The following is a 27,074-nucleotide window of genomic DNA, read 5'->3' as shown; positions in this document are numbered from 1 at the left end:
TATTATTACCGGTATCAATAATCACGCCAAGGTCTTTAACTGCTGCATATATATATATATATATATATATATATATATATATATATATATATATATATATATATATATATATATATATATAGAGAGAGAGAGAGAGAGAGAGAGAGAGAGAAAGTGGTGTTCCTGTGGCCAAGCCTTAGTGTTAGCTTTGGTTTTGCAACTATGCCGCCGAGTCTTCACCCATTCACCCCGTTGTGAGGGCTCTAATGCCAGAGTTGGAGGGTTTCTAACTCCGCCTAAGGCATCCAGATATACACATACAGAAACTACACTATTATCACGATCGCTAATCCTCTCTAGTGGCTGGATAGCTAACTAAACTAAATTTATCACAAATAAGATTAACGCTAATTAATTATGAAAGAAAGAATGACTAAACAGCCTGCAGCTCACACACTGGACAAGCTGAAAGTTTCCCATACGTAATGATTACGTACCTTTGACTTGAATCAGATCGGAGTATATTAAAAAGATTTGAAGCTGCTAGATGTTTGAAAACAGGAAACAAAAAAACGTGCGAAAAACATAGAAAAGTAAAGAATTTAATAAACGAAAGCGACAACAAAAAAAGATAAAATAGAAAATAAAAAAACAGTATAATTTAAATGCAGAGATTGGCACGAACCTCGTGGCAAACGATTCAAACACAGGAAGTGATGTCAATCTCTAAACCTAGGGGTTCCCATAATTTTGCTTCTCACAGATATATAATATTGGAACATTTTCCTGAATAAAAAATTACCAAGTATAATATATTTGTCTGATCTGTTTGATTGGGTTCCAGTCTGCATTTGGGACTGAAAATCTGATGTTGTTTTGGGTTATATTTATGCAGAAATATAGAAATTTATATATGGTTTACAAACATTCAAGCGACACTACATAGTGATAGAGAAATTTTTTTTTCATTTTTCCCCATGTTAATGACATGTTTTTGCTGGATTTAGCATGGGTGGAAAGGTCTCATTCCATGTTTTGTGGTAGCCTAGTGGTTAAGGTGTTGGGCTACCACAAATGAGTGAAAACTAGTGATTGTTATCAGTAGTAGTTTGAATGTCTACCAGTTATAAGCAAATATAGTTTTTAGTTTAATATTTTGAAATAAAATTCTAGAATGTTAGACGTTTAGACAAAGTAATGAAATATTATTGTCCAATAAATGTACTTAAATTTTTTTTAAACATTTAAATGTATAATATTAAGAATATTTTAATTACTTTTCTAACATATAGCCAGATGACTTGATTATATGCACAGCTATCAAATGCCGTTTTAAAGAGTATGAATAAAATGTAAGCAAATTAAATGTTTCTACAATTTATTAGTGTTTTTTATAACTGTGCTTTTTTTTTTTACTGTGCTTTTATCTTTGTCTTTCTGTGTATTTATGTAAGAAGTTTTATGTAAGGGATATTATTTTAACACACTTTATATTGGACTGCTTACAGCAGTTCTGCTCATTTCAACAGTTTTATTGCAAATACAATTTATACACATTATTTCATGTTTCATGTCATTTGTTGATTTGTCTTCATCAATTTCATTAACATAGCATCCAAAACAGCACCAGTTTCAGTAAGTAATGTAATATACCAAGTGCACCATGATCTGTAACCAGCCCAGTGCAAATTTCTCTTTTGTATTTCTTTCTATTGCAAATTCCATTTTATTATGTGAAAAAAAGAAAAACTCCTCTACTTGACTAGAATTGTGTGCAGTGTTTTCTTTCATATATTGCATCTGGAGCCCTTTAAATATTGCTTGTGTGAATGTAGATAGCAATTAGAGATCACATTAATTATTATTATTATCATCATCATCATTATTAATATACTTATTAATTTAACATTAATCCCAAATCCTTCAGACTTTGTACTTTTATACTTTCAGTTTATTTATCTAAACCCATTCCCCCATGTTTATACTGCTCTTAAGTTTTTATTCCCTCTGTTAGCTTGATTTCAGACACTGCATTAATGCACTAAAACTTTAATCTTTAATATAATCTTTAAAATTATGAATATGATTCATTTTTGTCAGTTTATACAGTTAATGAAAGGTCAAATTAATTAGTTACATTGGATAAAACAAAGGATAAAATATGAAATAACTTAGCTATATTAAATTTGTTTGTCTTTCATCTGCATCAAAAAGGTACTGGTAGAGGACATACCCTTTACTACAGGCTCACTGTAACTGAACTAAATACATTTACTAAATATTTATAACTGTATAACCTGTTGTGTGCATCAAATTGAATTACATGTTAGTAAAGACTTTAATTGTCCATGCTACAGATAGCCTGCACTGGCAATTATTTAATTGGTAAACTCCTTATAAGTGAGGGTCTTATTTGATCATCTCAATAGTGACTGTCATTTTAATTCACCCTTGACCAACTATTAAAATATAAGCACTAAGCCAGCCAACCCAATTGTATGCAGCAATTTTTTTTGTTTGTTTATGTTAAAACGGATTAATATAACCTGCCCCATTTTCCCTGCATTGCTTTTATAATCTCTGGTAAATATAGAGTTTTGCATACATGCCTGATATATAGTGAGTAAAATGAACACTATTAAGCTCCCCTTTATAACACTGGGTTCTGGAGGTGCATCTCAGCCATCACATTCAGCTCCATTTCAAATATCTCAAATCAAGCCCCACAAGGCTGCAGAATTATTCTCACGTTATATAAAATTCTTATATGATATGATTCTGTTCAATAAAGTCAGTATTATGAAACTATAACTACAGTCACTTTCACTACTGTCCCAGCTGAAGAAATGCATGTGGGTGTTCAGAGGGATGTGCAGTATTAGGTTTCCACCACATATGGCATTTTACATTTGGGCTGAAAAGTTAAATTTCTCATCTGACCCGAGCACCTTCTACACATTTGCTGTGCCCACACAAGGCTTGTTGCAAACAGGACTTCTATGACTTTCTTCCAACAAGGGCTTTCTTCTTACCACTCTTTAATAAAGGTTTTATAAAGGCCAGATTTGTGGAGTGTATGACAAACAGCTTTCTTATGGAAAGATTCTACCACCTAAGCTGTGGATATCTACAGCTTCTCCAAAGTTGCAACGGGCCTCTCGGCTGCTTTTCTGATAAACACTTTCCTTGCCTGGCCTGTTCGGCCACGTTTTGGTAGGTTTTCAGTTGTGCCATACTCCTTCCATTTTCAGATCACAGATTGTACAGTGCTCCATGAGATGACTTTGGATCTTGTCTTATAATCGAACCCTGCTTTAAACTTCTCCACAACTTTATCCTTGACCTTTCTGGTGTGTTCTACAACCTTCTAAAGGCTCACATTACAGCTGTATTTATAGTGAGATTAAATTACACAAAAGGTGGACTCTATATACTAATTAGGTTACTTCCGAAGGCAATACGTTTCACTGGATTTTAAGTATCCATAAAAATATGAATACTTATGTACTACATTGTATAGACCGATGCTCCCATCTTGTGGTGAAATGTTACTACAGTATAATATATAATATAGCTAAAGTGAAATGCTATCATATTACATAACATTAGGACTAACATTCAAAACCTCTTATCTAGAAGATACCATTTACATGTTGCTTCATAATAAATCTTGCTTTACATTTGCAGTACTATTTTATAAGCTTTTCTCCAATAATAAACAAACAAGTCAGTAGTGTCAGTAAACATTAAAAAAAAAAAAACCACAAATTACTTAACATTTGTTTAGAAATAAATTAACATATTTCTATACATGAGGTATAGGCGTGTGTTTACTTCTTCAGGTCCACTTCTGTACACCAGTACAAGTCTTCCTGCTACCTGAGTGAATTAGCCAATTATAGTAGTAGGTGTGTGACTGCCATTTTTGTTGACCAAATTGGCTTGTGTTTTGTCAGGTCAGAACCAATTTTATAAACCCATCCTTCATATGAACATTTATAACTGAACTAGCTAGCTCTTAGATGCATCCAAGAGACCATGAGGCTTATTTTCCTTGATCAACAAGAGATCGCTTACAGTTTTGCCGGTCATATACTCACCTGTAATTGGTTCACCATGATTTAACTTTGTTGGTCAATTAACTAAGAAAAAGAAGAGGCACATTCTCCCACAGTAAGACAACTGCAGACCTTTCCAATTAATCTTTCACCATCAAGAATAAAAAGTGGTTACAAAAGCTACAGTTGCCAAGGAGTTATTTACAGGTTATTTTCATTCATAATTGAAATAAGACCACTCGCATCACTCCCAAATCTACACCATAGTATTTAACCCTCTCTTTCTTCCCATTCTCCCTTAAAAATATTTAGTGACTGGTGGCAGAGTAAATAAGATTCCAGTACATTGTGTTGTGCGAATTCTGAAAGTGTGATATTGCTGTATGTGCCCTTACTGTCAATATAGTTTGTTAATGCCTAAATTACAATAAAATGGGATTGGTGCTTTTTCTGCAAACATAAAATTAAGGATGCAAGGTTTATCCCATTATTAGTCGTGGATTAAAAAAGTCAATGCTAATGAATATTCAATATTCAGATTCTAGCATATTAAAGGGTATAGAGATTATTGTCCTAGGTAATATTATATATACATATACATATATATATATATATATATATATATATATATATATATATATATATATATATATATATATATATATATATACATATATATAGATGTAACTGTACACACACAATAAGAACTGAAGTACAAATACTCTGAAGGGGCTGTATTAAGAAAAAAGTTAAGAGATTTTAAATTATAGTCTGGGTCAGGGTTTCTCAGAAGTAATTTATTCTGACATGCTAAAAGGGAATAAGTTACACTTCATAGAACATCCAGCAATAAAATACTTTAAGCTGGTCAGGAGTAAGGGAGAGGAAGTGAGGGAAAAAAGAGCAGGATGCGGGGTGGGGGACAACCCTGAAAACCATGTTACTGGTGCATTGTGGATAAAATCAGAAATTAAAGCTGATCTTCCCCAAACATATACAAAAAGAAACCCTAGAATATACTTTCTGTAATAACAAACAAACAAAAAAAAAAGGCGCAAAAACCCACCACAAAAAAATAAAAATAAAAATCTGCTCACATTCCAGTGAGTGTTCTCTAACAAAATGAGCATCACCACAAGGAGCAACAAAATCACCTTTCCCCAAACCAATTTAAAAGAAAGCTCTACAAAACATTTTTCATGATTAAAAAAAGAACTGTGTCTATCAGAGTTTTTGTTATGTGATGGGGAAAAAACAATATGTATTTTTTTTCTAGGACTTAACATATAGGTTTACTGATGTGATGTTTAATTTATAATGAATATGCTTCTGTGGAGTTCATTCTTTTATTAATTTTTATATTTCTGAATATCAAATACAATAACTGTTAATGCAGCGTTCTATAGAGAAATCTAGTAGTCACTAGAATTTTTCATCTTCACATTAGAAGCTCTTCTACAACATCAAAGCAGGCAGAACCTTGTTATCCTCTTCTTGTAAAACATATCTGCATAGGAATAGTCAGGATTTCTTTTATAACAAGATTTAATGTTACGTTTTGGAGAAAAACTGTTCACTCTGACAGTCTGAGATAATGACAACCAGTAATGTAAGACAAACATTTTCCTGAAAAAGTTTTCCTAAATGAAAGAACTTTAACAAACTTTGTTTTACACAGGTACACACTCAGAAAACCAATTGTTTTCTAATGTTTTGGAATAATCCTGGAAAGAGAGGGAAGGCAGGGACCGAAACAGGATAGAAAATATTACAATTTTAAATTTCATACCAAGCCTGCCCTCTTTGTGAATATACTATATACATACCAATATATAGATATATGCAGAGCATGGTACCTATATAACCTGATTACATATGTAGTATATGAAATCTATTTCTTTTAAGAGGAAAGGAATGCCTGATGTGAATTTGATTCTAAACGCTGGGATGTGATCTGAAGGCAAATCCTGCTAAGACCTCTCTTCTCTTCTTATATTAAACCGCTTTAATGCTTAGAAACCTGAGAGAGAGAGAGAGAGAGAGAGAGAGAGAGAGAGAGAGAGAGAGAGAGAGAGACAGAAAGACAGAGATAGAGACAGAGAGAGGAGAGAAAGAATGGTTAAACATCAAGTTAAATTGCACCACTACAGACAATGTAGTTAAAACACCTGTACAACTCAAAGACTATTTTAACCTAATTATTTGGTGCTTGATCAAAAGTAGAGAAAAGTAGACTTAAGATCTGTTATCAAGCTAATCAAGTCTTTATATCTTACAAGTATTCCCATAGTATGGAGTACTTATAAGTAGCCTATACATGCAGTATAGTGTTCTGTTTAGTAGCTAATCTTGCAAACATTAATCCAGAAACTCCCAAGAAAGATGTCAATTTTGGCAAAACTTGTTTGTTTTGCCAAACCCCAATGGAACCTAATACTGTTAGGCACATGAGAACTAGTTGGCCTGTGACATAGCCATATTAATTATATGAATTATTACATGAATATTGCATTACTGACCTAAAGGCAAGTTAAAATATAAATGTTTCCAACATTATTTATTTTGTATCAAAATGAGGCATATGCTTCAGAACAAGACAAAAAATTTCCAGTGAGATATTAACAAATCATTAAGTCAAAGTTATCTGCTCCTTTCTGCATGAACTCACACATGCAAGACACAGGCCACTTGGCTAATATCTCTGTCATTCGTTTTTGTCAGTTACAAGACCAACTAGTCATGAGGGATGTAGTGGAGCTTTTCTGTGGTGATGGCTGATAAGGCCAGTCTGTGCACTGTCAGAATGTCCTCCGACAGTAAGGGCAGGGGATGATGGCTAACAGCTGGGAGTCACAGGCTCTGGCTGTCTGAGCCCTGTGACAATGCTCAGATGTAGCAGTCCTGATGTCTCACATAGTACTCTGCACCTTTGTGAATGGATGGGAACCAGCTTGTACTGTCCATAGCAGTCACTTCCAGTAGTCAAGGTTTAATGTAAAAGGCCTTTAGAGCCCTTCAGTGTGTCCTTAAAGTTGTTTTGTTCTGGCTGCTGCAGAAATGCATGCACGGCAGAAGTTTGCCGTGTAAAAAATTTATAATAATAAAATAAATAAATGATATAGATTTACTTCTATTTTTTGGTAGCCAATTGTCTAAAATACACATTAAAATGACCTGCCCATCTAAGCTTTGACTGCATCAGGGTAGGTCAGCACAGATGAGGACCTCAGAATCTTGCCATTTGATGGCAAGTGAGTGAAGCTTAGAATTAGCTTCCTTTGTGTATCCAAACTTGACAAAAATGATCCAATCTTGTTAAAGTAAGTCTGATTAAACAGATTAGATAGTAGAATACCCCTCAAAACAACATAATGCTGTGAGGCTTGAAGGCTAATAACTTAGAAAACAGCATACATGCCTTCAGGGAGAGAAGTACATCAGGACTGGGAGCCCATTGGACCTAACAAAAAAGTTAAAGCATCAAGCATTTTTTACGTTCTCGTAGGTGGGAACAGACGATTAATTACACAGCTCATGGGACAAATATATGCCACATTCATTAAGACAGTAGCACAGGAGGTGACTGGTTGATAGCACTGTGCCACACGTTTACCAAGTTAATTTTTGTCTGCAGTAAATGCCAAATGATTGTTCTGTTATAATATACTAACGTTTCTAAATTTTGGAATTAAAAGTGAAGTAGAAAATAGATGTGAATTTTTTTTCACCTGTATTTCACAAAATAGAAAACATGTATTTAAAAAAATGTTTAAATAAGAATCAAGGTTTCATATGACTAGCTCTTATATTTTCCACTACCACACACAATGCAACAATGGCAAAACAACTAAATACAATGCTGTAATCCCATAACCCCCATAGCAACTCCTGCAACCTTCAACCTATAGTGTACAGTATCTTTAGGTACTTTAACTAACGGTAAAATATTGAATGAAGTTTGAAAAATTAACAAAACAAGGTTTTATAGTTGTTAGGGCCCCCAGACCAACAAAATTTACAATATAGTAAGCGAAATCACTTCCACTCATGAAAGTGTTAAGATTAAGGAATAGTGAATCAGAGATAATGCACACTCAATCATGACCTCTCAAAAATTTACTTACACAGATATGATTATTATAATCTGCCATTTAAAGAAAGGTAGAAGAAACCCTTAATCCCAAAGCATAGCGACTCTGATAAAAGGTAGTAGTCAAATTTCCCAAGGACGTCTTTGCACATGCAAGACCTTTCCCCCACCTTTTTGTGGACTCATTAAATTTTTACTTTTTTTTCCCATATTAATGAATCTCTGAGTGAAGAGATTGTTCCAATTGCAATGTCCGTCTTTACACCACCATTAAAAAAAAACAATTCAAGCTAATGGTGTCTTACTTTGCACTGAAAACGTCACTTGGCTGTTTGCTACTAACCTTTCATGTTACTCTTGGGTTTGTCAGTTTGCTTGCCTGTGGGGGTCTGTGCCTGTTGCCCCTGTCCCCCTGTGGATGCGGCTTGTTGTGCTGCTTTCTGCTTAAGCATGGTCCAGTCAAATGTGTAGTCATACTGGTGGTTCAGAGTCCTAAGGAATATACAGTAATTGTAAATAGGTAGCAAATTAATTGTACATAGAGTTATTCAAAAAAACAGCTCTAAAAAAAATATGCGTTGTATTTTCGTGACACTATGAAAATTGCACATCTCTCTCAGCTCAAAAAAAATGTACATTTATATTTAAGTCATAGCATTTGCCATTGAATAGTGTCGAACAATTACCTGAAAAGAATGCGGAACAGTTGACGCAGGTACATGTAATCAGGGGCCTCTTCGAATCGTAGCCCGCGACAATAATTCAGGTACATGGCAAACTCAGCCGGAAAACCCTACAAAAATTGTTTAGATCTCTATAAAAACATCTATTCATCTTTTCAAAATTCAGCTTGAATCAGACTTTTTTTTAGGGTTATCAAATTCTTAAACAATTAGGAATCTTGATGTATATAAAAACATTGTCCACCAACTGACAGTACTGTTGGTCTTTTTGTGTTCGCCAATAAACAATGTTTCTTTCCCTAAATCATAAAATAACTGAAAATTACAAAATGTTATTTTTATTAAAGAATAACATTTCATGTGCTTGTCCCACATACCTTACACAAAACCTCAACAGGTGTAGACATCTTTTTCTCACTAATCTTCTCATATTTCTGTTTCTTTGTGGCAGCCTGTTTAAAGAGCATGAAAAAGTATGGTATGGTCAGTGATATGCAAAATAGGTAACTACAATAACTGGCCACTTTATAAGGAACATCTGTACTCCTGCTCATTAAAGAAAATAGTTGACCTCCCAGGGAAGTGATCGAAACATAACACAAACAAAACAAAACAAAAAAATCATCCAGATACAGGTCAAGGGGTTCACATCACAAAAAAATATTTTTATGATTAGTTGTTAGTGCCAGATGGGCTGGATAAATAATTCAGACTGTTGATCACCTAGGATTTTCATATACACAACAACCACATAATTGCACATAAAAACACTGACCTGTTTAAAAGGGCAAAACAATGCCTGGTTTAAATCAGAAGAAAAAAGCCCAGACTGATTTAGGCTGACAGGAAGGCTATTGAGGCTTAACAACCATGTTAAGCAGAAAAGCATGAAGGAATCAGAGGCTACAGTGGGCATATGCTCATGGAAACTAAACAGTTTAGGATAGGAACATTGTCAATGACACGGATGGGAATGCCACTCACAAAAGCAGTGTAGTCCTTTGTGTTATAGATTTATATTTTTGTTGTTCTATGGATCATTCTCCAATTTTTTGTTTTCATTTTCTTTTAGATTCTTTGCCATTTTTGCGGTTTCCGTTATTAGGTGTCTAGTAGTTTATAGGTCTTGTGGAGCCAGAAATGTGCTGTGTAAAGCTCACAAGCTTGTCTTTAGCTTACCTTCAGTCCCTGCCAAGGCAAGCTTGTTCTGTTGAAGTACATCAGCACATAGCCTAGAGATTCCATGTCATCTCGACGACTGTTCAAAACAAAATAATTTAATTTAGTAACAGCACACTATATTAAATACAGAAAACAGTGAATACTAACACTTAGGCTTGAAAGTGTTATATATGCTATTTAAAAGGCTTCAAGAGGTTTCCGAATGGTTACATTTAAGTCATCTGCTTAGCATATCATTTTATACAAGGTGAAAAACACAGTGCAGCTAGTAGGTACACATCTAAGAAATGCCCTAACATGATTAAATGATTATGATAACAAAATGTGAACTTTTTAATTGCATCTGTACAAATACCTGACAGTTGATTCTTGTGGGACAATACAGGTGCTCAGTGTGCTGCCTGTTCACGTATTAAACATGAGTCTTGTGATCTAACAAGTGTTATTTGCATCATGTATCATGCAGGGAAAGGGTTTAAATTCATGCCCAGGTTCTTAATGCCTCATAATCTGGTCATGATGTCTTTTAAAAATAGTGGCAAGTTATGAGACAATGGATCTCAGAGATAAAATTCTCTCAACTGTATGCAAGTCATGCATGATGCCATAAAGCTACAAATTCCAGGGGCTGGTTTCCATATTCACAACTCCTGTTGCTACCTGAAATTAATTGTTTCATGTATGAAGACAAAATGTTTAAAAAAAAAAAAAGAAAAAAAGACTAACCACCTTATTATTTCTATAATGATTTCTGCATAATCACTATTCTCAATTATTAAAACTAATCTTTGCATTGTCCCTAAACCCTATGCATCCAAGCTGACTCGAGTGGCAGTTGTGGTGACAGTTAATAGTAAAACTTTGTTTTAACATAAGTTCATATAAGCCAGGTGGCTTTTACAATCATTAAGATTCAAACTTGAGCTTGAACAAACATTTCTTTTGCACCATTTAGAAGCTTCTTCAGATTATCTATAGCTTTTACCACATTTCTAATAATAATAATAATAATAATAATAATACTGTACAGTTCAGCAGAATTAGGAAAGTTAAAACGTAGTCCAACCTTGCCACCTTGTGAGTCTCTGAGTACTTTAGAGCAGCAGCTATAATAATTCTGATGTACAGTATCAGTAATATTTCAATTAAATGTGTCATCTGTATAAATATTTATACTAAAACAGATTTAGAGAGCTAATTTACAGAAAATTAAGTCATGTAAACATGTCTAGACCATCAAGCCAGTCTGTGATTTTAGCAGTGTTGTCTCACACCTCTGTTCTATGCCCAAGTGTGCATTGATGCTAGCATAGCGGGCTGTGCCTGTGAGGTTTTTATCTTCTCTGTAGGGTATGTGTTGTCGTGTCCTGTTGTCCCGGTATTTTTTGGCCAGACCAAAGTCGATGAGGAACAACTGTAAAGAAAATCAGAAGACTGATATTAAACCAACCTAAATACACCAAAAACAATTTCAATTGCCACCTTAAATTTAAACACAAGAAAACATTGGATGGCGTTTTGGGACTAATGTGCTTAATGGACATATTCTGGACATGCATAATGATGCTTAAAGAAATAAAAATTTGATCATTAAAATGTGAAAGATAGCATTCATCAAGTTATTTAGAAGGGTATTTTTTCTCCAAAAGGACTAACATCCCCAGAGGCTGTCCATCCTGGTTTTCCCACATGATCCATGCAAGAAAATGCTACTATTTGTACATTTCTTATTTCTGAATAAGCTTTTGGTCTTTAAGCATAATTTTCAGAATCAGCTTTATTGCCAGGCATGTTTACACATGCGAGGAATTTGTTTTAGTGACATAATCTCCACAGTGTAACAGGACGTCATATGCACAAATTTTTAATGCAGAATAAATCAAAGTGGTCCATTCAATTCTTGACTATATTGTGGACATACTGTTCACGCAGACTGCACAATGTCTTTTGACTTTTTACATATAGGTAAGCAGAAAAGTATGTATTAAGTAGAAATAAATGTAGAATTATAAACAAAAACTGAGGGTAGCAGGAGAAGCAGCCAAACAACTTGCTTGGTTTCAAAGGCATGGTTGGCAACTACAGTTCTGAGGCTTCTACAGTAAAAGATATTTAGCTCCTTGTAATAGTCTGCTCCAATTTTTACCCATTCTTCTTGGCAAATTCTTTAAATCTTTAATTCCCTAAGCTTATAGCGGTCCTTCCATTGGGTCTCGGAAGCTTTTTTTTTTTTTTTAACTTTTAATGTGATAGAAGATATTTTGGCTATACGTTTGGGTCACCGTCTTGTTTAGCTTCAATTTTTCCCTCCTCAGACAGCATATTAGCCATTCAGACAAAAATTTCCTGTATCCTGGTACATCACTCCAATTACATTTCCTTCAATCACATGTAATGCCCCATTTACTGAACAGCAGCCCCAATCATGAGGCTTCCATTTCTGTATTTTACTGTTAATATGATATCATTGGCAACCGCACTTCCTCTCTTGTATGGTATACAAAAAGCAACAATAGCACAAATTTCATTTTTCCACAAAAGGAAGATTAATTTTTACATCCTATCAAATTAAGCATACAATGTTTTTGTTTCAATATTAAATAAAAATGTGTATACCTTTTCACTTCAATGACTTTCACACATCCAACTTGCCAGCATCAATACTCTGGCTCTTCTGAGCAATTATTAAGCACGCACTAGCTCCGAGGGTGTGGGCACCGCGGCTGTTGCACTGGGTGCCTGTGCACTCGTCTCTGGGACACCGTACAAATTGCACATGCGTAGCGCCGTCAGCCAGCCAATTGGTACTGGGAGCTCTGTTGGTCGCCTGCACGGTTGGGGTGAAGCAGCGAAAGAAGAAACGTCGTGTGTGGCCGCTACGCCTGCCTCGCAGTTGTTTTGTTGTGGACCGTTATCAACTGTCATATGAGGTACTAGCTCAGAGTGGAACTTACTTTGTGGTCAGGGGCTGGGAAGCGTACTGTATGCCATAGTTACGCACACCTAGACAGACTTGGAGTACCGTCCGATGTTAACGGCTTTACTTTGCAACACGCAGGCCGAACGCGCGAGGTTCACCCAGCTACCCGAACAAAGAGTAGTTTAATGGACGTAAAGTACGAACGAAACTTGGGTTAAAAAGAAGGTGGTCTACTGAATAATAATCAAACCAGACCAGTTAAAAATCACTCCAAACAACAATGCCAGAAACTAGCCACAGTGAACACATGATAACTCAGTATAAGAATAAAGAGCAAAAAAAAAAGAAAGCAAGAAAAAAAGAGAAAAGAAGGAAGTCACACTCTCTACACAGTGGGAGCGACAAAAAGTGGACATGATATCCACCAAACCAAGACATGGCCGCACAACTCCATAATTCAATCAAAGAACTCAACGATGGCGACACATACATCCAGAAACAAACAACACTTGAAACTGAGCCACGAACGTACAAAGCAACATTCAAAGTAACTTACACAAAGAACCACACCAGCAGACCCGAACCACCCCGGGGCAACTAAAGAAAAAACATCTACACACACACAAGCCAAAACAATCAAACAAAACACCCCGGCGAACAGCACACACGCAACACACACAAGAAGAACAGGCAACCTAATAACCAGTTGGCAAACAATAGTGGGAACGGAGGGTAAGCAAAACAATCACGTTAAGAGGTAATTCACCATATATGTGGGAGTTAAAGCGTAGGATAACACTCCAAAGTTGGCATTGATATTCATTGTGTTTTGCAAAGTTTCCTGCTTAAACTGTTGTGGTGTTCATTTAAATTGATTCTAGATTATTGTGCAGAGTGATAAGGCATTTAAAAAAAAATGCAAAAAGCTTCATGGGTCAAATAAAATCTCTCAAACAAACAAATGATTTGGCCCCGGCATAAAATAACCAGCTATCCATGTGTGGGTGGGGTTTCTTTTCAACCAAGGGAGTGGGATCACTCACATTTCTGCCCGAAAACACTGCCATGAATAAAAATGGTATCAAAACATCCTACAAGAGCAACCTCTCCCAACGATCCATGATCTATCTGATGGTGATCCGTGCATTTCCAGCATAATGGGGCACCATATCACAAGACGAGTGATAATTACGTGGGTCAATGATCATTAAATTGAAATTTTGGATCTGTGGACAGGCATCTCAAGCCCATTGTGAACCTGTGGTCAATCCTCAGAAAGCGAATAGACAAGGAGAAGCCTACAAACTGTAATAAAATCTGAGAACTAATAAGGCAAGAATGAATTAGTGCCATTAGTCGAGTTTTGGCCCAGAAGCTTATATCCAGCATGCCAGAGCAAATTGCAAATGTTATGAAGAACATGGATCAACACTAAATATTGACTGACTGCAAATTTGTTTTTGCTAATAAAAGGCTTTAAAACTTGTACTGAAAAACAGTGATAATCATTTCATATCATAGAAACATGTGGAAAAAATAATGTTCAAATACTGAAGCAGTAAACTTTTTATAAATTTTGTGTTTTGCAATCACTGCCAAAACATTTGGCCATGACTGTATGCACTGGAAATACGCATGACCCTTCATGTTTCTGGAGACACCACACACAAACATGCATATACACGAAACACACATTTCAAAGTTTGTGAACCCTTCTGTATCCTATATTTTTGCATAAATTTGACCAAAAATATCCTTAACAAAGTCCTAAAAGCAAACAAAGTGAACACAAACAAATGAGAAAACAACACTGTACTACAACATTTAATTATTGAGGAAATTAACCAGCATTAGATATCAAGAAAGCATTACATATGAAGAAAGTTCAACTTTTTCAAGCACTAAATGCTTGCAAAAGTATGTAAACCTTTGCTTATAGTATTTGTTGTAAGACCTTGTGCAGCAATAACTAAGTAAAGTTTCCTGCAGCTTCTGATCAGTCCTGCACAACAGCTTAGTAGAATTTTTTTCCATTCCTCAGTAGAGAATAAATTCAACACTTGGATTTTATTGGGTATCCTCACATGAACTGCTTGCTTTATGTCAATCCACAATATATTCTTTTGGATTAAAGTCAAGACATTGACCTGGCCATTCTAAAACATTCTTTTTTCATCTTTAATCCTTCTTTGGTAGACAGATTTTGGGTGATTGTCTTGGTGCCACACCTTTTTTCTTGAGATTTATTTCATGGACAGATGACTGTTTCTGCTCCTCATCATATCAGATGATAATAAATTAATCTGTATTGGCATAGTGTATTATAAAGCAATTTACTGGTCAGTGCCAGGAATTTATTTGGTTTTTAGTATCTTATATTACACAAACATGTTTTTGACCATTCACATTACACCACATTAAATTCCAAATGTAAATGTTTTGTCATCCTCAAGCCTTGACACCACATTTTAGGCTTTTTGGACTGTCTTAAATGGACATAAAGCTTGAGAAATCTTTTGGTGGAATTCTCCCACTTGAAAATGCACCGCACAGATAAATGAAAGCACTTCACTGCACTGTGTGTATTCTCATGAGATTTAGATTTTAATCAAAGTCAAAGTTGTGTGTGCTGACCTCTTGCAGTAAGAGATATTTGTATGTTATGTGCGTAATCACTTTCCAGACAAAAAAGCGGAATTTTTCAGAGTATTGAATTAATGGAATGAAGAGCCACAATTAACCTTGCCATCAAATTTAAAAACTTTGCAGAAATCACTGTGCCATTGTCAACTGACACAGGCAACTACCCAATTTCTACACACAAATGCACATGTAACTACAGACACACAACAGGCCATCTAGCAATTTCTAAATGAGCATGTTTGATGATAAATCAAATGGGGAACAGGTCACATTTAGAGAATGTCTAAACAATTAACTGGATCATCTTAATTTTACAGTAAAATACACAAAATTCACCAAAACCACCTCCATTTCTATTGCATAACAGGTTGTGAAATGGGTTCCTTAATAATTTTACAATAATATCTGAATTCTTCAAAAATCTATAATTTATTATTAGACAAATTATTTTAAATGCTCAAAATTAACTTGGAAAAGGTTTTCAAGTTTGATGAACTGCACTTTTATTATGTGGGTCCCCCCAAATGTAATTGGAGAAATTAACCAGAAACAATTGTCATTTTTAATACTTGGTGTCCTTTGCAGTCGATAAATGCCATAAGTGTGGAAGCCACGGACACAAAAGGCAACTGGGTTTCTTGCCTGGTGATGGCTCTTTCCTGACAGGCCTTTACTACCGTTCTCTTCTGTTTCTGCTTATCTCTGGTTTGGGGTGTTTTGCCTTTAATGTGGCCTTTTGCCATGCATGCTCAATTAGGTAAAGGTCAGATGCCTGAAATGGCCAGAAGATAAAACCCTGCACACTTCTAAACGGCTTAGCAATGGTTTACAAATTGAGGTAAAACTCTTTGTATTTAATCTGGTCAAGTTTACGTCTTGTTGCTAGGGATGTTAGGAGGGTGCATTGATTAGGCCTTAACTGTTGGGTGATGTTATTTCAGCAGTGAAAATTCTTATCCAACAGTTGTGCATTCTTTCTCAAATATTTTTGCACCCTTGGTCATTGGGTTTGTTCTGATTTTTTTAGACTGACGATGACTTGCTTTACTGGCAATGAAACTATTCCAACAGGAAATGCCACACTTTAAAACCCTAGACCTTTTAGTGGTTGATTGTAAGTAAAACAAAAAGGAAATAGCACATCTAGCCATAGGATAAATTAACAACCATCTGATCAATTATTTGTTTATATAAAAGTGATACAATTCCAATACTGTTTGTCCAATCTGAATGACATGACCCTCAACACAAATGTAACTTCAACATTCCATAACAGACAGCTAAAATAACTGTCATTGTCTAAATACCTGTGGTCCGGTGCATACACATGACACAAATACACTATACAACAGAATTGAGCACCTCCCTGTACAATTGTGCTCAAATAATTAAAAGTTTCCTCTCCACAATGATTGCATTATTGATAAGTTCACAAGTAGTCTATAACCCTCTTAAGAACAATCAGAAACAAATACTTTTGAAAATCTATACTGAATACAAAGGCCCTCAAAAGAAACTCAATGCAACAAAAGTTATAAACCTTGTGATCAATAAAAAAAAATCGCGCACACCTGTGATTTCCAATAAGCCTATCTGCATGAACATGGTTATAAAATGACCTGTAAAGAACAAAATTTCTCAGTTTTGGTACAATGGGCTGTGTTTATCTGATCATGGCTTGACATGGAAAGGAAATGCTAGGGGAACTGAAAAATCTGATGATTTCGAAACATTACAAAGATGGAAAAAAAAATATATAGGAAGAGCCGTTTGAAGAGTTTAGTTTGAAACACCTTGCAGCAGTAATCATGAAGTATAGACACTGATGCCACAAACCAAAGCTACAATGCCTATCCTCCTAAAATGACACCACAGTGTGTGTGCCACTTGTACAATCTAGCTCTAACAAACAGACTTGGCACCATTCTGACAGCACAAAGGACATTGCATAATGTCCAACTTCAGGATAAAATACCCTTGCTTGGTGTTTTTGACACAAAACTGCAATGTTTAACTTTGCTAAAGAACAAGAAAATAATCCAGATTAATAATAAACACGTATTATATGGTACAGCATTTTTGTCATGTACCTGGCCAGGAGTACCAGAGTGAGGGAATAGTCCTGACAGTGAAGCATGGAATGCAGGAGTGTGATGTGTGGCTGCATGAGTGCAAATTGTGTTAAGGAAATGGCATTGGTAGATGGCAGCATGAATGCTTCTGCATAAAACCAAAATACTGGATGAAAAAATGTCTCTGGTATCTTCTGAGAGGATTGAGTCATCCATAAAAGTAGAAAAGTTTTCATTATCATTAATGAACATTGTAAATTTGTTGCATTGAGTACCTTCTGTTAGGCCTGTATATTTAACATCGCAACTCTAATGTACACAATTCGCAATCATTGACAAGAAAGGTTAAGTGTTATTGCACAAGGTTGTACTCAATTCTGTTGTATACTGTGTGTGTGTGTAATTATATATATATATATATATATATATATATATATATATATATATATATATATATATATATATATATATATATATATATATATATATATATATATATGAGGCAGCATTATTAGGCGTTAGGCGTTGTAGTTTCAGACCTGGTTTAATCCTGAGAAAGATGGGTCCTGAGAAGAACTAACAGCCAAGCTTCTTTTCCTCTTCCCCACTGGAGATTCTAAACACTAAACAGACAATAGAGGGTGCAGTACATCAAACAGTATTGCTGACAACCCCACATGGCCAACGCAGACAGGCAACACCAAGGCTAAGAAAAAGAACAGGCAGGGAGCCCATTGCCATCCTTTATAAACCAGCAGGCCTTTTGCATGTACAATTAACCAGTGCAAGAGACAGCAAAACTGCACAGCCTAACAGCACATGGCCGAAGTGTTTTGATTAAATAAACAGTTACTGGTCATCTAAGAGCCCTCTAGTGCCTGAAAAAAAAAATCTCGCTACAAACTAATGATTGAACGTATTTTTCCATGCACAGTTGTTTTGCACAGACCTTGCAGAAGTTAAACTACACCAAGAATAAATGCTGATTAACTAGAAGCAGCTCACTAGATGTAAAGGTGAAATAACTAATATCAAGTTCAGCAACTTCAACTAACACAAGGCACCAAATCATTTACTGTGATGGTTCATTCTTTTAAAATTAGACGTTATAACATTAAGAAAACAAATCACAACAAAAATTACATTATCCAACAATATAAAAATTGAAATAAATAAATAAATAATATCTTCAGTAAGGAAGAGGGTAGAATACTTCTGTTTTTACATAATTCAAAATAAAAGGTGCAGGGGAAGTGGGTTGAGGTTTTGTAGAACATTAATATCTCTGTATTTACTGAAGTGAGTTGATTGTGAGTTGATGCAGGTCATCTGACCAAAGCTTAGAATTCCAAGACACTGTAAAACAGTCCAGTAATAACCAAAAAGATTCTAATTAAATGAGACAACACCAATACGTGTTATTTCAGTATGAAATAAAACCGGTAAGCCAGAACATGGTAAATGTTTCAAATATTTGTCTTGTTTTGCCCAAAACTGTGTATGCAGTTTGCAGTATGGAGTAGATTTTTTGGAGTAGAAGTCCTTAAGTAGTTATCGCTTAGAAATCACACTTTCTACATATTCACGCACAAGTTGACTTTGTTGGTAGGATATGTTTTTCCCGAAAAATTAATAAACCAACAACTACACTCGACTCAATAAAACAAGCAAGGCTATTCTTCAAATCCAATGATGAACAATGCTGAGTGGTAAAACAACAGGAACTGGAAGAAAATGATTAAAGAATAGGAGTGCGGTTACAAAGCTTCAGATCAGATTGTCTCATGTAAAAGCTACCATTGAATATATTACACAATGACAAATGTCAGGTATAGATATTGTTAAAATTAAAGAACACATACTCACAGATAATGCTTAAGCCTGGCATTCACACAGACACACTGCTAAACACACAAGTTCCAGATAACATTGTCCAAAATGGTAATACAAGAAGTCACTGAATTGGAGGACAGTGAAAAAGACCACTAATTTGTTTATCACTAGAAACATTTGATCTTACACTGCTAGTGATTTGTTTAAACCATGTTTTAAATTGGCCAAATGTTGCCTGTCTGCAAGGGCACAAAACAATTTCAAACAATAAAACAGTCAGGCAACGTTAGGTATTATTTTCTGTGCGTGTGTGTATGTGTGTGTGTGTATATATATATATATATAAATATATATATATATATATATATATATATATATATATATATATATATATATGTATATGTGTGTGTGTGTGTGTGTGTGTGTGTGTGTGTGTGTGTGTGTGTGTGTGTGTGTGTGTGTGTGTGTGTGGTGATAGCCCAAATTTTCTAAAATGCAAGACAAACAAGATAACAAAATTCTTATTTAATAAAGAAAAAAGGCAACATGTAAGCAAAATTTAAACTGTCGTATATCACTTCACGACACACCCAAAACATCTTGCTAAAGATTCTAACTGAATTTGAGCAAATAGTTTCCCATGTTAATCAAGTTGCCCAAAAAAGTTGCATGACACATGCATCATTGGCTATTAAATATTTGTGTATGGCAAAGCAAGTTACATGTTTGTGTGCATGACAAATAAAAAATACTCTAAAAATTACTACATATCTGATGATGATAAGCACTTACCTTATTACAATGGCGGCCGATGCCCATTAAAAAGTTGTCTGGTTTGATATCTCTGTGGATGAAGTTTTTTGTGTGTACATACTCGATTCTGCTGATCATCTGCAAAGAACACAATGCTTTGATGAAGATAATCCATTGCGCTCACCACTTTAGCGCACAGTCAAATAAAATAAAATAAAAAAAAAACTTTTCTGTAAATTACTTTAATTCCCACACAAATTAGACAGAAATTCCTGCTGTAACATGCACATTCAAGTTTATATTAATATTAATACAACAATTATTATAACCATTCTACATTAAAGCACTGCTTATCAAGAACTGTAACCAAAGTGACATACAGTTAAGAGTTGTGTATGGCGCAAGAGCTATTGTTAAATGAAATTTCCTAATTATCTTACAATCATATAATTATGGAACATTTTGGCATTAATTGAACTTATATTCTGAATATGGCAATTTTGATAAAGGGTCCAAGATACAAGATGACTGTCAAACTCACCAAGATAATGTTAAATATGAAAGTACATAAAACAGCAGAAAAACAGCACAAGGAATTAACACCAGCAGACATTAAGCCGAAAGAAGATTGTAAAAAAAGATGACATTAATACAAAAAGACAACAAAATTGGGAATTCAAATCACAGTCAAAAACTTTGTGTCGGAGACAAAAACCTGAGTGAGACCTACTCTATTTTTCCTCCTTACTCAAGACACTGCAAAAGCTTTATGCCTGTTCAGACTATATTAGCTCCATTATTAGTAGAGGCACGGCACAGGTAAAATCATACCCCACGCATTCTCTCCCGCACACTCTAAAATCTATTACAATTTAAGCAATTAAATGTAACATTATTGCACTCTCTCTGTGTACCATTTAGAGCTCGCAGAATTCAATATCTAATAAACAGTCTATTAATGATCAAACTAATTGTGTTGAGACTGTTCACCTGTGAAATTACTTCAGAATTATTGAATTGTCTCAATTCTTAGTGCAAGCACAGGAAAACCTGCATTAAAAAATTTTAATGTTTATATTTTTATATTACAATGACACATACAAAAGTCAGAATCCTACCTGATTTTTTTGCAAGTGGTTTTGTGGGTTTTTTTTCCCCCAAGATAAATAACACGTATACATACAGACACACACACACATTTTATTACACTCACTGGCCACCTTATTAGGTACACCTTACTAGTACCGGGTTGGACCCCCATTTGCCTTCAAAATTGCCTTAATCCATAGATTAAACAAGGTATGGAAACATTCCTCAGGAGATTTTGGTCCATATCGACATGATAGCATCACGCAGTTGCTGCTGATTTGTCGGCTGCACATCCATGATGCGAATCTCCCATTCCACCACATCCCAAAGGTGCTCTATTGGATTGAGTCCTGGTGACTGTGGAGGCCATTTGAGTACAGTGAACTCATTGTCATGTTCAAGAAACCAGTCTGAGATGATTCGTGCTTTATGAAATTACACGTTATCCTGCTGGAAGTAGCCATCAGAAGATGGGTACACTGTGGTCATAAAGGGATGGACATGGTCAGCAACAATACTCAGGTAGGCTGTGGCATTGACATGATGCTCAATTGGTACTAATGGGCCCAAAGTGTGCCAAGAAAATATCCCCCACACCATTATCCCACCAGCACCAGCCTGAACCGTTGATACAAGGTAGAATGGATCCATGCTTTCATGTTGTTGACGCCAAATTCTGACCCTACCATACGAATGTCGCAGCAGAAATCAAGACTCATCAGACCAGGCAACATTTTTCCAATCTTCTATTGTCCAATTTTGGTGAGCCTGTGTGAATTGTAGCCTTAGTTTCCTGTCCTTAGCTGTCAGGAGTGGTCTTCGGTGTGGTCTTCTGCTGCTGTAGCCCATCCACCTCAAGGTTTGATGTGTTGTGCGTTCAGAGATGCTCTTCTGCATACCTCGGTTGTAACAAGTAGTTATTTGAGTTACTGTTGCCTTTCTATCAGCTCGAACCAGTCTGGCCATTCTCCTCTGACATCAACAAGGCATATGCATCCACAGAACTGCCACTCACTGGATATTTTCTCTTTTTCGGACCATTCTCTGTAAACCCTAGAGATGGTTGTGCCTGAAAATCCCATTAGATCAGCAGTTTCTGAAATACTCAGACCAGCCCGTCTGGCACCAACAACCATGCCACGTTCAAAGTCACTTAAATCGCCTTTCTTCCCCATTCTGACACTCGGTTTGAACTGCAGCAGATCGTCTTGACCATGTCTACATGCCTAAATGCATTGAGTTGCTGCTGCCATGTGATTGGCTGATTAGAAATTTGCATTAACAAGCAGTTGGACAGGTGTACTTAATAAAGTGGCCAGTGTGTGTGTGTGTGTGTGTGTGTGTGTGTGTGTGTGTGTATGAAAAATTATATGATCCCCTTCAGATTTTGTACCACTGAAAAATTATAGACCGATTAATTTTTTTAGGGAAGATTTAACAGTGAGAGACAGAACAACAACAACAAAAAAAACAGAAAAATGCATTTCAAAAAAGTTATAAATTGCTTTGCATTTTAATGATTGAAATAAGTATTTGACCCCCTCACAAAACATCTGAGGAGGGATTGTCCCACTCTTCTTTGCAGATCCTCTCAAAGTCATTAAGATTTCGAGGCTGACCTTTGGCTTTTTTTTTTTTGGTCAGTGGGCAAATGTACACAAAATTCGCAGGGGGTCAAATAATTTTCTTCCTCACTGTAACATAACAAGCACCTATCATCCTGTTGCTGGAAAACAGCAGCAACCATTTACTACAAAAATACAAACTACACAGTATTTTCTTGCCATCAGATTATGATGATATGTCAATTCACATACTTAAGATTAAAACTGCACTGCTCTGCCGAATAAAACTGGGAGCTCCCTGAACTATCATGGGTAGCAACTACTTAGCTATGAACTAGCAACCTCTTTTGCACATCAACCATGTAAGCAAACAGATAACCACTAAACAAAACACCCTAGAAATCACTTAGCAACCATGTGTGATATTATAATCAGTTAGAACAGCAACCATTTAATTCATTTACAAACAATAAATAAATTCAATTTAGAGAAATGTTTTTAGAATGCATTGGAGCTAATTTATGAAATGTATGTTTAAATATACAAAGTAGCAAAGCTTAGTCTGCAAACTACACAAACACACTGTTTGAAAGTGTTTCCTTAAAAACAAGTAAATTAAATAAATAAGGCTAATCTGTGCCTCTATTTTGTTAGATTTATTTAATGTAAATACTATCTAGTAATTCACTAAACACTAGGCTTGAAACAACATTAATGATGTATCATTATACACAATCGTTCTCAGAATTTAGGAGAAACAGTAAATTCTACTCCGATATCTCAGCACTTGTACACTGAAAGATCTTAAGAAAAAAATGCTATGCTACGTCTTACCTGATCTGCAAGCATAAGAACTGTTTTCATTGTGAATCTGCGGGAACAGAAGTTAAAGAGGTCCTCTAGACTGGGTCCCAGAAGATCCATCACCAGGACGTTATAGTCTTTTTCTTGGCCGTACCACCTATAAAAATTAAATAGACAAATTAGGTTGACCACAGTGGTGTGTGATAGTGTTTAGAACAATAACACAGCACAGGGCTACCTTTACAGTTTTAACACCTTCACTCAATTCTAAGAGGGCAAGCATCACATGCATTTAACTCTATAAACTCTGGCAGAGGAGGGTGTATGGGTGTAATAGTGTAGGGAATGTTTTCTTGGCACACTGTGGAGCTGTCAGTCGTCATCATTCAGTCATCAATCAACTCTTGAATGCCGCATCCTAATGTTACACCATGTGCATCCCTGCATAGCCACAATGTTAGTCATTTTCTAAAGATTACTTTGAAGATGCACCAATCAACAAAGGAAAAGTCATCTTAATCTGGCTTTGTGATCAAAGACAATGAGTTCAGTTCAGTTCTTCAGTGACTTTCCCCTTGTCACCTGATCTGATTCCAAAAGAACACCTTGGGACGTAGAATAGGAAAATCAGGTCAACATAGAACGGAAGCTCAATGGAATTCAACATCATGTCACATTACTATAGAGCTCCTCACAAAATGGTGTGGAGAAACAAAAGAAGAAAAATAACCGCCCGTGGTGCATTCCCATTTGAATACTATTGTTCCTAACGTGTATCTATAATATAATTAGTGCCTCACAATATGCAATATGATGAAATGAGCATTTTAAATTAATGGGAATGGTAAATTAAAACACATAATATAAAAGAGACAAAGGAATAATAAATGAAGAAAAGCTGAAAAGTAACAAGGAGTTTGCTGCGTCAGTGTGCATAAATTGAGCAACATCAACTCTATTACATGACATGTTAGTACATATGTTTGGGTATATGTCAAAAGAATATTTAAGGGATGCAACATACTATTTCTTTATACAAAAGAGTGCCATCATAGCCAATCCACCTCAAGATTTGATGTGCATTTCTAGTTGCTTTGTGGAGGACCACAGTTGTAAACGGTGCTTGAGTAAAAATAAACATCCTGTAAACTCCGACCACTCTCTAGACTATTCCTCTCTGCAGACTGAAACACCCTGATGATGAGAAAGGTCTGACACTCTTCTCACAGGATTTATATCGTTTTTTTCTTCTATGTAAACCCTCAAGACTTTGGTGAATTTCCAACATCAGTTTCTGAAATACTCAAACCAGTAAGTTTGGCACCAACAAGCTATGCCATGGTTAAAGCGACAGATTTTTTTTTTTCCCATTTACTTAAAATCTTCACCTGTCACCAATCTTCATCTACATGATTGGCTGATTGGATAACTGCATAAGTAAAACAGATATACAGGTGTTCCTATTAAAATTTACTGTTTAGATCACTCACTCACCATTTTAAGAGGAACATCCATACACTTTAATAAATGCAATAGGGAGCGGAGAGTGTGGGACAATCAAAAACCATCCTCATTAATCTGCTGATCCCGAGTTGAAGCAAATCATTCTACCCACAGAAAGTAAGTAGTCAAGTTCCCTTTTCCTAACAAGATTATGTACATCCAGGGCCACAAAGAGGCTGCTTAATTGTTACTGTCCACTATGTTAGCAAAAAAAAAAAAAAAAAAAAAAAAAAGAGATGCTCCGATCAGCATTTTTGAGGCCGATCACCGGTCACCAAGATCATGATCTGCCGATTGCCGATCACAGAATGGCAGGGGAATGGGAATCTTTTATCTATAATCTAGCAGAGTTTGCACCATTTTTAGAAATGAAATTAACTCTAAATGAACTGTATTGAGAAATAGGCTACAGTCATGATCTTGCAGAACCACCAAGTGTTTATTTTAGAAAATGAGAACTTAAGGCTACTGTAGGCCATCTTTCCCAAATAAGGCAGAGTAACTTAAAATTATTCCAAACAAAGAGGGGTCAGGCAGATCAGCTTAATACACCGATTACATTTTATAATTGGCAGCAAAATGTAAAACTTGTTACACCAAAATTGGCTACTGCCACAAAGGACAAAACTATGGCAAGTGTTTTTTTTCTGTTATTATTATGAACATCTGATGCAGTTGAGGAACCAACTACATCAGATCCAAAAAAATAAAATAATGAAAGCTACACAGTCGGCTGGTTGAGGGATGGGGATGTTGTTGGCTTCGGCTGGTTTAGTTTCTTATACTCGGCATATTCAGTTGTATGGCGTGTTCTAAGATGCCTAATTATGTTAGTGGTATTAAAATGCCATTTCCACCCCGAGGGATTTCATCACGACATACATTGCAAACAGCTAACTTTACGTCTTTATCGGACACTTTGGAAAAACTTCCAGACGGGAGAACTCATGTTGCCGCTGGTAAGCTCCGCTCTGCTGTTGTTTACCTGTGCGCCGTGCATGCACGAGTAAAAAAGTCGCGCGAGTAATTTACGTCACGTCACGTCACGTGATAGGCTTTTTTGATCGGCGCTTTTGGGGCTCGCCGATCAAGCTATTTTTAACCAATATCGAGCGATCATGATCGGTGGCCGATCAATCGGAGCATCATTAGCAAAAAATTTAAGATGAATCATTTTTATTCCAGTCTGTACAAGTGTTCACTGTATGAGGTCTGTGCAGCAAAGAACATTGATCTCACCAGAGATATTTTGGGCACTGCAAAGATTCAAATACATATGGAAATTGTTCTTACTAGTATATCTAAAGGACATCCCTTTTTACTTTAATTGACAAAATGTATCATCAATTAGTATAAGAGCATAGTTTCATTATAATATAAATAAATTTTCTGCAGGGCCAAGCAACAGAAAATGAAGATCAACGTTTCACTACAGTAAGTGAATTTCCTGAATTCTGAAAAGCAGACTTCGAGTCTTCAAATACTTGTATTTACTTTAATACTGAGCCATTACATTTTCATTTGAAACATGTAATTTGATCACCATACTACATATCTTGTACCATTTTATTTCTGAGGGCATTTTATTAATTTTAAGAAATTATATATTATTTGCTAAGAATTTTTGGTGCCAGTCAAGTATCGTTTGTTGTCAATTCAACCATATCCGGCTGGTACAGGACACAAACAATGAAATGAAGCTCTTCTAGAACCAAGGTAATAAATAAACCACAGAACTTCGGAGCAAACAAAGAAATAAATACCTTATACATATACCTACATAAAGTGCATGTTTGCACTACTAGTACTATATAAAGTGGAAGTGTGCAAACTAGGGCTGCAGCTAATCGATTAATTGGATAAGAAGCACTTTTTTGATAGAGGTATAACTAAATATGCA

The 27,074-nt window shown here is 35.6% G+C and overlaps 1 protein-coding gene across 8 annotated transcripts in view; it reads right to left on the bottom strand.

Annotated features, from left to right (window-relative positions):
* Positions 1-4,813: 4,813 nt before the first annotated feature.
* Positions 4,814-27,074, bottom strand: part of csnk1a1 (casein kinase 1, alpha 1) — a 30,858-nt gene continuing 8,597 nt past the window's right edge. The window contains exons 3-12 of one of the 8 annotated variants that reach the window (XM_027135137.2): positions 23,702-23,828; positions 20,253-20,351; positions 18,167-18,250; positions 11,267-11,406; positions 9,990-10,068; positions 9,188-9,262; positions 8,814-8,920; positions 8,471-8,619; positions 7,456-7,497; positions 4,814-6,057 (exon numbers count right to left, since the gene is read on the bottom strand). In XM_027135137.2, the coding sequence (XP_026990938.1) occupies positions 7,475-7,497; positions 8,471-8,619; positions 8,814-8,920; positions 9,188-9,262; positions 9,990-10,068; positions 11,267-11,406; positions 18,167-18,250; positions 20,253-20,351; positions 23,702-23,828 (883 nt within the window). In that variant the 3' untranslated portion in view covers positions 4,814-6,057; positions 7,456-7,474. Of the gene's footprint in view, positions 6,058-7,455; positions 7,498-8,465; positions 8,620-8,813; positions 8,921-9,187; positions 9,263-9,989; positions 10,069-11,266; positions 11,407-18,166; positions 18,251-20,252; positions 20,352-23,701; positions 23,829-27,074 lie in introns of those variants that run through there. The other 7 variants (XM_027135140.2, XM_027135141.2, XM_027135138.2 and 4 more) reach the window with 7 other exon arrangements.

Source organism: Tachysurus fulvidraco, chromosome 17 (genome assembly GCF_022655615.1).
Source record: "Tachysurus fulvidraco isolate hzauxx_2018 chromosome 17, HZAU_PFXX_2.0, whole genome shotgun sequence".
Taxonomy (NCBI): domain Eukaryota; kingdom Metazoa; phylum Chordata; class Actinopteri; order Siluriformes; family Bagridae; genus Tachysurus; species Tachysurus fulvidraco.
Note: the sequence above shows the minus strand (reverse complement) of the source record. Positions and strands in the feature narration are given on the sequence as shown.